Raw genomic sequence first — 13,326 nt, forward strand, 5'->3', positions numbered from 1 at the left:
TGGCTAAGATCAAAAACTCAAGTGACAGCACATGCTGGAGAGGATGTGGAGAAAAGGGAACCCTCCTCCGTTGCTGGTGGAAATGTAAACTTGTACAACCACTTTGGAAATCAATCTGGCGCTTTTTCAGACAACTAGGAATAGAGCTAGCTCAAGATCCAGCTATACCACTCCTAGGCATATATCTGAAAGGTGCTCTATCATACAACAAGGACATTTGCTCAACTATGTTCATAGCAGCTTTATTCATAACAGCCAGAATCTGAAAACAACCTAGATGTCCCTCAGTTGAGGAATGGATACAGAAATTGTGGTACATTTACACAGTGGAATACTACTCAGCCATTAAAAACAAGCAAATCATGAAATTTACAGGCAAATGGTGGGGACTAGAAAAGATCATCCTGAGTTAAGTATCCCAGAAGGAGAAAGACACACACAGTATATACTCACTTATAAGTGGATATTAGCCATGTAAAATAGGATAAACATAATAAATCCTAGGGAAAAGGCTGAATCCTCATTTAAAAGGACAAACAGGATAGACATCAGAAGTAGGAGAAGACAGATACAGGACAGGAGCCTTCCACAGAGGACCTCTGAAAGACTCTACCCAGCAGGGTATCGAAGGGGATGCTAAGACTCATAGCCAAACTTCGGGCAGAGTTTGGAAGAGATAGAAAGACTTATAAAGAGGACAGGAACTGCATGAGGAGACCAACAGAGCCTTTAAGGTTTTTAATTCTGTAGGTTTCTTACTGTCTTGTGCCATGTTGTGTCTGTAAAGAAATAAACATGGAGAGAGAGTTCTGTGGAACTTTAACTGCTCTCTATTTTTCCTCCTTTTATCATATTCCAAGATCCACCAAAGTTGATATAAATCCACCATGCCTGCCTTAAAGGGCAGCAGCAAAGCATGCCTCTTACAGCAGCCAGCCATTTCCTTTCGCTCCATTTGGTTTAAGCCTGTAAAAAGCATTAAGTGAAAAATCTGATATATTTGTTAGGGCATTTATTGTATTACTGAGTTATATTTTCAGTTCTCAGTGAAAGGTTTCCTGAGAACATAAACTTTGAAGAGGTTTTGTTCAGGATTAGAGTTTTTTTCCCTCTTCTCTTCTGGTGAAATAATAACTCACAAAATGATGCCTTTCAGGAGCTATTTTGAGCCTGTTTATAGCGGAAGGACACGCTGTTCCATTCTGGTGAGGCGAGTTTCTGCCTTCAGAAACCGTCCTCTGTGGGTGAGGACCATTGCTGTGCACTCTTTACCTCAAGCAGATGCACCAAGTCATACCTTTCTGTAGGCCTCATGTGGTGAAAATGTTCACGCTGACCGTGTAATTTCAGCTAAATATTTACAACCAATCTATCTGAAACAGAAGCCATGTCTAAAGTTCAATATGGATTGATTTCTTTTATAAATGAAGGTTTAGATAAGAATTTTCCGTTTCATCTCGCATCATAAAAAAAAAAAGAAAACTGTTCACTTCAGACGAAATAGTTTTTTAATCATCCACTTGAATTCAGAACCAACTGGCTAATCTGGTATAAATATCAAGAGCATCATACTGGTTAGCGTGCACTGGCAATTTATTTTGCTGCGCTCTGGATTTCCTTTAAGAACTGGTGAGCTAGGTAAGATAGTGAGACATCTATAATCAGCGTGAGCAAGTTGGAGGTAAGGAAATGGTCCGCCTCTCAGCAGCTCTGTGAAGTAGGAGAGGCCTATTATTCCCACGCTGATCTGTATCCAGGTGATGGAAGAGTTGTGCGTCCCTTGACATCCTTGAGGTAGCAGCAAAATTCCACATGGGGTTTTGAAGATCTAGTGTTTATGGCTCAGTGTAGAGGTGATGGATGATTCTAAGGAAACAACACTGTCCAAAACAATATTCTGATGCACATATGAACTCACAGAGACTGTGACAGCCTCACCTCACAGCAGCTACACAGGTTCAAACTAGAAAAATTCCACAGGGGGAAGGGGAAGTGGACACAAAGTCCCACCCTTATTACAGTTGATCCCCCCTGAGAAGGAGAGGGAATCAACTTTCTCCAATAGAGAGGAAGTTGATAGGTAGGTAGGACCGAAGAGATATTAGCGCAAGGTACTGAATATGATCAAAATACACTGCATGGAAAAAATTAATAAAAAGCACCAGGAATTTGAAAGCCAGTTCTGTTACTATAGGCCTTTGGTTTTGATCATCTTCTGTGCTAACTTCTAAGTTTAGAACTTTCACTTAAGTATTCTACACGCTTTAGCTTTCTGATTATAGGATTACTTATCATATAATATATATATATATATATATATATATATATATATTAATGTTGTTTCTTTTGTCCTCCAGTCACGGGATTCAAAAACATCTGTCAGTGCTTCTGATTCTGCTGTTAAATACACTGTTAAAATACTTAAAAATTATAGGAACATATACCTGTTAGCCCTAAACCTTTGACCCTCCTCTAAAACATAACTTGAGATACAAGTATACTGAGAGTTTGTTTTGTCTTATTACAAATATTAATGCTTGGTAATCTGTAACAAATAAAAGTATAACTTAAAATATATTATTTTGACATTGTAGGTAGAAAACTATACTTTAAGTGTACGCAATTGCTTTATTATTTTCCTATATATGTATATATGTAACATGTATTATATGTAAAATGTACACTATATAGATACTCTTAAGTAAAACTTCACAACTCAGAGAAAGAACTTCTACCTGGATTGGAGAACTGGAAGAGAAATTAAAACTGATATCCCTGCAAAATAAATATAAGAAAGTATTTAGTAGGAACTAATCATAAGTGAGTAGACCAATGTAGATTAATATGTGATCAACTTTTGCAGCAGTTAAGTAAAAATAAGTTTAAATTAAAAGGACTCTTACTGAAAACAATATAACAAGAAGCTCTCAATTTTCACCATGTTTAGCATTGCATACATCACTGGATTTGCAAAACGTAACTGTGAGAATATTTCCATACTTGTTCTTGGAAAAGGCCAGTGTCATAGGATCACCAACTTTTGATTATATAGTGAACTTAAGCATACCCTTTATTTTCCAGGGAAAAAAATGGTCATTTAAAAATCAAGGCTGTAAAGTCTGGAATAATGTTTAATATTTTCCTTTGTCTAGCTCCCTGTCCAGAAATTTAGCCTAGCTTTGGGAATGCTAGCATGAGTGTGTCTAAAGTTTTGGTTCATGCAGACACCACTGAGGGATCTTCAGTACTTTCTCTGCATTTCCTGCAAGCAGAGTGCAAGAGCTGCTGTGTGCCAAGCCCTGAGCTATGCCCAGCATTGTGGACTTGAGTTCCTAGCTCCTGGCATTATTCATCTTACTCATGTTAAGACTAGATTCTCCCCACTTTATGCCTGGACTTTCTCTGTTATTAAATTTTGACAACAAGGGTGTCAACGTTGGAGAAAAAATATCTCTACACCAATGAAACTCATAATTAAAGAAAAAGAGAAAGGGACATATGTCTTAAAGAACTTAATATCAACTCAATAATTCTTTTCCATCTTGGTAATAGACAGCTTGCTAAGTTCATATTTTAGCAATAAATGTTTTGCAAGCCCTGCAGTGGACACAAAGATTTAAGAATCAGAAGTCTGATGGCAACTCTAGTTTATATGAGTAAGCCCCCTTGTAAGATGTGCATCATACCGTCTGGCCACTTCTACCCCTCCACCACTTTTAACTCCTCTGCTTCCAACTCTCATTGAATTCCTTCTTCCCAACATGTGCCCCTCCTATTTTCATATCTTCTTGTTTTTATTTTGATTTCTTTCTTTTGTGTGTTGTGTGTGCGTGTGTGTGTGTGCATGTGTGTGACACACTGAGTTTAAGTAAGCTGCTCACATGAATCAGGTGTGGGGGTAGATCCACAGAACACAGGCAACTAACTGGTGTCTACAGCACTGAAGACAGTTACTCCCCCTGTCCCAGAAACTATTAACTTCCAGTAGCTACTCTGGCCTGGGGAAGTCCTCATCTATGAAAGAACATTGACCAACCCCAGCTTGCTTGCATAGGTCTCCTTTTACCAGGAGACATGTCCCTGTAGGATGGGCCCTCTTCACCTGACCATAGGCAGCTGCTTTCTCTTTTCTGTACCTTTTTCTATCCTTCCTTTCTCCTCAACATGGGTAGTCTCCCTTATTAAAACCAAGGATTCTGGATCTGTCTTGCTCTCTGTTTTCAGAAAGGTGCAGTTTCCACTCGCTTTGGAGCAGATGGGTGCAAGGGTGGATGGAGAGAAAGAGAAGGCGCTGTTTGATCTGTTCCTTGGAGGCAGGGGAACTAACCCGACATCCCTACTTCATAGTCATGCTCTCCCCAGATCCAAGGTTATGCGATGTTACAGCTAGAGCACGGCCAAGTCTGTTCCACCTCCTCAGTCTTATTTCTGAGGCACCAAACTACCCCATGCAAATATTCTGCCTGCTGGTGATGGTCCAAATCTAAGGTGGTACCCAGGTCAGCACCTTCTATGCTTAAAACACTTCAAGTGAAGAGAGAGAACGAGAATGGCAGGATGAGTTAAGAGAAATACAGAACATCCTCTGTGATTTATATGGCAGAATAGCATTATTTTTAACAAACTTGGAAGTATTTGTTTGAAAGTTACTCATCAGATATGATTCTATTCACACAGACGTAAGCTCCAGATCTGATAAGAACTGCTTGTTTTTGTTTTCTGTTATTTTTTTTATCATTTTAACTTGCGATATTTAAATTCCTGAGAATTTTTACAAACAGCAGTGTTTGTTTTTTTTTATTTTGTTTTTGTTTTTTGTTTTCTTTTTTAAATGTGAATATGAACTGGTCAGCGAGGTGGCTCAGTAGATCAATCGACCAACCAGTAAATGATAAAAATGGATGTGAAATGGACATTTCCACACTTCTGCTAGGGGTCTCTCTGATCCTTCATAAGCATACAGTCTCACCGAGTTCATTAAGGAAATAAAGTATTATGAGGTAAAGGAAGAGCAGCCTAAATCAACATGGCCAACATTGATCTTAAATAGAGGAAACCTGAAAAAACTGATTTGGAAGAGGAAGTTGGGACACAAGGAAACATCAGTTTAGTGATTATTCCAGGGAAAGGGATGTAAAAATTACAACTGTGAAAGTATCTAAAAATGTATAACTATGTATATGTGTATGTGTATTCACATATACATGACTGAGAATTTTCTTTACTAACACTAGAAATTACCTGCAGTTCTACCTAAGGTACATCCTTTCAAATTCACAGGTGCATCAAGAAGGAAAATGTCTAGTAGGACAAAGAATGAAGGAAGAATGCAGACCAGAGTAAGAAAGTTGCCGTTTCCCTGGAGGCATGCTCTAAAGCAGAAAACACTGCCATAGGCCTGTGAAAGACAGGACATAGGATTGGATGGAGAGTTCCCACATAGAATGAAGGTTCTCAGGGCACAAGAACAGGCTTCAGTAATGTAATTGTGCTTAGGCAATGTTTTTTATTTTTACTTTTTTTTTTAACTACTTCTAGAAAAGAGAAACTGCAAGAAAAATTTTCCATGCTAGTTTTTCTTCTAGATAGAGATGAAAAAGTCTCTCCTGAGAATTCCTACAGGTTTGGCCTAAATTTACACAACTTATGGGGTTTAAAAAGCTAGCAACAAGAATCTATGAAGTCCCTGGGTCCTGAGAGGGCCCTGGGAGTCTTGGAAAAAAATAAATGTAAATCATACTCTCAGTCCCTGCTTCTCAGGAATCCTGCTGATTGGGCGTCGCATCGTATAGGCATGAGCTCACAAGCCAGAATTACAAAGCAATTAGAGAAAACCATTGGGACTGAGAACCAACAGCCAAAGAAACTGGATTAAACTCTCTCCTGACTCACAGCTTCAGTTATTAAGAATTGTCATATATGTTTCTCATATACACATATATGTGACTATAAATAAATTATATAATATATATATATGATGCAAATAAATGGTGAAAAGTGGCTCTGAGGTGATTAGCTATCATAGAAAACAGGGAGCAACAGATGGAAAATATGGACAAGGGGATAAAGATGTTGAAAATTTAATGAGGTGGTACTGCACCACAGCTGCAAGTGAGGAAAGAGAGTTCTGAAAGGGTTAAAACTAGGGCAGTTTTTCTAGAACTGATGGACATGAAATTTAGGAAACAATGTGAAGCATATACATCAAGTTCATGTAATAATAAAAACAAATAAAAATTAATAAATAAAGCAGCCAGGAGATTTTTTTTTCTAGGGTAGAAAGGATTGTTTGAAACAGAAGGAAGGTGATTTAATAAATTAGCTAGGACTTATATCTTTCTTCATGAACCTGTGAATTTGACCACCAGCAGCAATAGCATCTCATGTGCATCTTTTGAAGAAAGTAGAAAATAGATGCAAATATTAGCCAATTACATAGAAGATGAGAAAAGTATCATTTTTAAATATTTCAAACAAGAAAATTGTAAATTTATATGGTGTTTACACATTCTCAGGCACATCTTGAGCTGGAAAGACTAAAGAAAGATTGGAGTGAGCTATTAAATATTTTTAGCAAGATAAATTTGAATTTCCAGGAATTGGAGTTTTAAATTTTTTAAAGGAAGGCATGCTTAGTGATTGTATGTTAACTTTGTTGTTGTTTTGTTTTGTTTTGTTTTACAACAGGATTTCCAGGCTTGTCTGGAACTTATATGTAGACCAGGTTAGCCTCCAGCTCACAGAGTTATACACATTTCTACCTTCCTTTTACTGGGATTAAAGGCAGGTACTACCACACCCATCTTGCTTTTGAAATGAAGCTCAGGCTGGCCTTATACTCCTGCCTCTGACTCTTTGATATACCCTAACCCTATGGGCATGCACCTCTCAACTAGCAATAATGTTTAATCATAAAAACTTGTAAGTTCTATGAAATATTTTTCATACCTATTAAAAGTTGTTTCCAAATGTCTTTGTGGCAAGTGTTCTCGCTCTTCTCTTCAAAACCTACTTTGTGCTAATGAATTAAGCTCACATTTAATACTTTATATGACAGATGATCTGCATAACTTAATATATGCATATTTTTTATTTCTATAATAAGTAAATATACATTGATGTTACTTCAAGCATAGATATGTGATTATAATCCTACGGGAGAAATCAGGTTTTTTATTTTTTATCATCTCATGAAAATTTACTGCAAGATCTTAAATATTTGAGGAAATAATGACACTTTTTAAACAGGCAAAAGAGAGTTCAGATAAGCCACTAATACATGGATGAGCAATTAAACATTTTATATATGACTAAAACAGAAGGTGGAAGACATTGAATTTTCAAATTCATTTTGAAAGAAGGTAGGAAAAGAAAAAGGCATAGGAGATAATATTGCAATGCAAAATTACCCTGGTAGCAGCAATTCCAAGTGTACTAATTTTTTTTAATGTGAATGGACTAAACTTTCTTCTTAAACACAGGGATTGCTTGAGTGCATAAAACTTAAAGCCAGCTATGTAATATACATGAAATGGTAGGCAGGTCACAAAAGGTGTCACAGAAATACTAAACTCATGGTACATGCAGTCATTAAATTAATGAGGGAAAATGTGAACTTAGCTTAGGATGTCTCGTTATACATAGAAAAGAACGCGTGAGGATGAAAGTCCTACTTTATGTGGAAGGTAAAACATTTCTAGAATGTTATACATCCAATTGCCAGTATTGCACAGCATAAAACGTTAATGGGTTCATATGGAAGAAATGAAAAATATGCTCTCTAATATGAGACTGATAACCATTTACAGCACTCTGATAAGGTAAATTGATGCCTTCAAATGAAACCTCTTTCCCAAAGTATGTTATCTCTCACAACTTAGATGGGCCCAGAAGAGGGTTCTAGCAATGACCAGAACAGTGGTACTAAAAATGCATGGGGAAAAATGCAACAAAACTGGGTTTTGTTGTTGTTGTTGTTGTTATTTTTGAAATACAAGTGAAAAATACAAGAGAAGATGTCCAAACGAGAATTTTATGAATTTAACTTTGTGTATAAACTTGATATTACAACTAAAAATCTTTTATTTTTTAATTATTACAATTTATTCACTTTGTATCCTAGCTGTAGCACCCTCCCTTGTCTCCTCCCAGTCCCACCAACCCTCCCTCTTCTATCCCTGGTCCACTGATAGGGGAGGTCCTCCTCCCCTTCTCTCTGACCATAGCCTATCAGTTCTCATCAGGGCTAGCTGCATTGTCTTCCTCATCTATTTCCTAAACATTATTTAAAAATTGGTTAACTTAAGTGAGAAGAATGAGATTGTCTTGGCAAATTATTTACATTTAAATATAATTTATTATATCTAAATGTAATAATCTACTGCAAAAAACAAAGGCACAACTATAATTCTACAGAGCAGTAAGCCGTGTTTCAAAGGCTACACATAGCTATTGGAGTGGAAGGACTAAAAACAAACGTGGTTGATCCATTTTATTTCTTAGATGAGAAAATTAAGATCAGAGATCATATGTGTTAGGCCAAACATGGTAGCTTATGTGTCATGTATGTAATCCCAGCTCTTAAGGAAGCTGAGACAGGAGGACAATCATGGGTTCAAGACCTGCCTGGCTACATAGTGAATGACAAACCAGCCTTGATGAAACATGAGATTCTATCTCAGAAAACCAAAAAGAGAAAGAAATGTATGCATTGGTCTGTACTTCACATGTTTACAGTCATGAATTTAGTGTTGGGTACCAGCATATTGTAATCTTGAAATCACCAGTTTCTTTAGGTACACAAAATAGTAACACAGGGTGATTGGCAGCATTTCTTTCTTCTTTTAATAAATAGTATTTATTTAATTTGGACAAAATTGTGTCAAGCCCAAAACTTAGATCTGATTCCAGTCTGGCTTTGATTGCTCTGTTTTATCAAAGTGATATAAAATCAATAGGAAAGGGATGTTTACTATTGTGACATATAAACAGTATGTTCAATGTAATTGTGCCTTTCCTGCCAAGTCTCTCTATTTCAAAGTTGATTTTTAGAAGTATTAATGGCAAGGTTGTAAGCATGAGAGGTCTTGAGACAGGAAGATATGGTGATGGTGACCTAGACCCTCTGTGAGGGAGAGAAGAAGGGCTTTGAGAATGACTCCTTTTCCTGTGGACAAATGTCTCTCAGCCAAATTACAACCAACTTGTGGCTCTATCTGTAACCAAACAAATGCATGGCCCTTGCAGCAATGGATCCACTCATGAAGCTTTCTGGTAGGAGGATGTAAAGAGGTCCATCAGGCCAGTCTGTACTCTTCTTTTGTCTCCCACAGCCTCACCTCCCTGCTCCAGAGATGCTTGAGTGTTGTTCTTGTGGCTGAGGCTAATGGCATGCTTAGAACCTTCAGGGCTGTTAAAAATACTCCTGGAGCAGCATGGCCCTGAGTACTGTCTGGCCGTCTCTGAGAGTCAGAGCAGTTAGCTAAAAGCCTTTGGAGAACACGGATGGATTCAGTGAGCATTCCACCACCATCTCCTACCTCGTACATACTCTCCATAGGGCCAAATTGGCGGGGGGGGGGGGTAGTTTCCTTGCTTGACTGTGCTAACTATGAGAATGGGAAAAGTGCCTGACGTATGTTCTACACTCTATAAAGAGACTCTCATCAGTGTTATGTTAATTATCCATGTCTGATTGCTCTGACCAACAGAATAGTTTCCATGAAAAGCAAAGCTGGGGGATGACGGAGCATGCCTGCCACCCGTTGCAAAGCTTATACCACATCAAAGGTTTTTGCTTCTATCCTTTTCGCCAATAATCTTGAGACACATACCCTCCATCTACTGTTGTTTTAAAGGTCATCTTGAATTGATTCAGCCCCATATCATTTAAGTGTATCTGTTCGTTAACCTGGATGCTGGTATCAGAATGGCTGGCGTTTGGCAGGACACTTGCTCCAGTAATTTTATAACTAAGGCAAGAAAATGTAAATTCTTAGAGGAATAGCAATTTTAGTAACTAGAGAACTTAATAACAGCTCTATTTTAATTCCCCTAGTTATTTGGTATTAATTTCCTATAAATACATCCATATGTGTGCGCCATACAAAGATTCCATGAATAAATGCTGGCAGCTATTTGATAAACTGTCATCTATAATTTTCTACTTCTGAACTTACTTTCATCCATCCAATCAGTACCTTGCTTACACTCAAAATATTTTTAAGTCAACAATGCTTAGCATATCTAGAGAAAAGGTCATTTTGGAGCAACCGATACTGGAAGGATGCTTGCATTTGGGTTGTTTATTTCAGCAGGTAATCTGTTTTCCTGGCCAGGAATAACCTGAAGAACATAAAACAAGGCATGAGCCTTAGGTCCTACCTAGTGGATCTCTTCTTTGGTCTGATTTCTTTCTTTTGCTTGTGTTTCTAGGCTCAGCTATGTAAATCATGCTGAAGACCTGGCCTCCAAGCTTCTACAGTGTTCCCCAAAGAACAGGCTATCAGCACAGGCCGCCTTGAGCCACGAGTATTTCAGCGATCTTCCCCCGCGGCTATGGGAACTGACTGATAGTAAGTAGGACTGCAACACCCAATCAAAGCACTTGATCATCAGTATGTAGCATGCATATAGACAGATGGACTCATTCATGTATGCATAAGCATAAGGTTAAGTATCACTGTGTGCGTGTGTGTGTGTGTGTGTGTGTGTGTGTGTGTATATGTGTGTGCGCGCGTGTGTGAGAAAGAGAGATTGAGAGATGTGATCGTTCAAGCCAGAAGGGGGATCATGTGTGTATATATATTTTTTGGAGCCCTGCCATTCAATTGCTAGCTTACCAGACACAGAAAGAAAATGGATTCATTTTTTGCTATCTCTGCTCTGCAGTCGGCAGCTGCACGTCTTTGTATTTGATTATGTGTGTGTCCAAAAAATGATCCGAGCCATCATAAAGGAAAAGGAAAATATGATTTACATATTTAGTGCTTTCTGCAAACAGTACTATTTTAACTGGCTGCAGTACACAGAGGAAAAATGATTCATTTCTGTTTGATTTTCAGAGACCATCTTGGCTGTAACAATAACCTTAAAAAGCACTGCTCGGCAGTGAGCTGGAGAACAGAGCTGGCCATTGGCTAATGCACTCAATTGACATGTAATTCATTTTAACTACACATGCTCTTGGTCTTTGTACAGACAGCTCTTCTCTAGATCTTTTTAAAACAAAACACATTCCTGGGTGGGTTTTTGTTTTGTTTTCACAGAAGTGCTCATATTTACACAGGCTTTTTCAATTACATTTAAAGTATTTGGGGAAGGATTTATGGCTGGGAGGAGCTCAGTTTTCTTCCCAAGTGTGAAACAGAATTCTTGTGAAATTTTAAAAAACACTGTGGCAGCAGTAGAAATATTTTTATTCAGTGGTGGTATGTTCTTTCCAAAGACCCATTACAGATATTTCTTAACATAGTTCCCGATTGCCTTAAAAATAGCATACTGCATAAATGTATAAATATTTATAATGCATTTATTAATTCTTGTGCATACATCACTTATAGTAGTTATGAAGTTACTTCCTTTGTCTCTGGAATTTTTTTACCATCCCTGCCATATTGGATTCTCCATAGCAACAATCACAGTTTCTCTTTATTTTGGAACTAAATCCTAAGTAACTCCCTTTAGTCTTCTTAAGCTAACTTTATACATACATACGTACATATATATATGTATGTATAACTTATTCCTATCCTCTTTTTGCCCTAAGGTAGCTATAGATATATTGACCTGATACTTCCCTTATGCTTACAGATCCTCATTAATATCTCAAGTATTCCCAACCTATTATTATATCTTGCTCCCTTTCCAAAAGATCTACCTCCTGTTGTAACAGTGATTCCAAACTTTAAAAGAAAACTCAAGATTAAAACCTGTGGCAGGGGGGCAGCAAGTTGGTTATGCATCTTCCCATACTGGAAAACACAAAAGGTGCGAGTGAGCACGCTAGTTTCCAGCTTACTATACTGATAAACGTGGTTTGTTTTCCCCGTGCAGTGTAACTTGACCTCACCCCTCCTCGGTGACAGCTCCGTGCTCTCTGACTTGATGGTTGAGTTTAAGCCAGGATTTGGAGGGTCTGTGAATTCCGAATTCTGTCGTAGTACTTTCCTGTTAATATAGACTTATTACCCACTTGCCACTTAGTTTATCAGCCAGTGGTTAAATCCAGTTTCTGTAAGGGAGTAAATGCCTACACATTATCACTGAGCAGCAGACTGCCAGCCGAGACAGCCTTGTCCCCATCATTAACAAGCACAGTGTATGCAGAACACCAGAGGGGAATTAAAACCACAAAAAATACCTCAGGGTGGTATTTTTAATATGAGAATTTAATTTGTAATTTCACAGATTAAGAATTTTGGCTGCATTAATCCCTTTATCAGCTCACAGCAGGCTATTTGCAGAAGCATAACCATAAGGCGATATTCGTTGGCAGAAACACGTCTCTGCATAACGTTAAACATCACGAGCAGCGAAACCTTTTGAAGGGGGGCAAGAATAAAGATGAAAAATCATTATATTTTTAAAGCGAGATTCTCCTAAATGCCTCCGGTAACAATTTTGAGTTACAGAAATGCTATTTCTGTGTCTAGAAGATAATCATTATGAAGGGTAAATCCATTGGCGAGAAAGGACAATCCCAGTATTAAATACTATAGTCATTCCCATTTAGAACAACGTGGCTGCCCTTGTAAACATGTTTGTAAAACAAAGAATCCCCAGACTTGTGTGACTTTGGGAATTAGTCCCTCAAAGTGAATGGCGGGGCAGTGTGACTCAGTTACTCGGCTGACGGTGCTCAGAAATCCCTGAGCTTCTTCACGTTAAACTTTAGAGTGGTGTGGATTTCTGTGAAGTTCGCTGTCTGGCAAATGGCAGAATCTGTGACAGCAGCAGACCCCTCCTGTCTCCCATTCAAGGGAAGTTTGGGGGGGAGGGCACGCGTGTCAAGTACTGCAGAACCAACAGAGGGGTGCGTGTGCATGCAGCCAAGCGGTGGTGCTCACTCACCAAGTCCAGGAACCTGGTCAACTCGCGTTGTCCTGAGGAAATGGCATAGCATGGATGGAGGTGGGGGGAGTGGGGCTGAGGTTCAAGGTGAAGACGCTGCAGGCTGATTCTGTTCCTAGTTAGGGTTGTCCTCGTGGCTACCAGAGGCCTACCTTGCTGGATCCTCGTAGGGTACAGAGAGTATGTCTCTGTTCTTAAAAAGCTACTAATCCCATCATGAGGACCACCCCTTAAACTCCCTTCCTGAGGTGGCCT

General features: G+C 38.5%; 1 protein-coding gene across 9 annotated transcripts in view; it reads left to right on the top strand.

Moving 5' to 3' along the window:
• Positions 1-13,326, top strand: part of Cdk14 (cyclin dependent kinase 14) — a 537,826-nt gene that overhangs the window by 442,405 nt on the left and 82,095 nt on the right. For all 9 annotated transcript variants that reach the window (XM_060374042.1, XM_060374035.1, XM_060374040.1 and 6 more), the window contains one exon: positions 10,435-10,574. In XM_060374042.1, coding sequence (XP_060230025.1) covers positions 10,435-10,574 — 140 coding nt within the window. The remainder of the gene's footprint in view (positions 1-10,434; positions 10,575-13,326) is intronic.

The sequence above is a fragment of the Meriones unguiculatus genome, chromosome 21 (assembly GCF_030254825.1).
Source record: "Meriones unguiculatus strain TT.TT164.6M chromosome 21, Bangor_MerUng_6.1, whole genome shotgun sequence".
NCBI lineage: Eukaryota > Metazoa > Chordata > Mammalia > Rodentia > Muridae > Meriones > Meriones unguiculatus.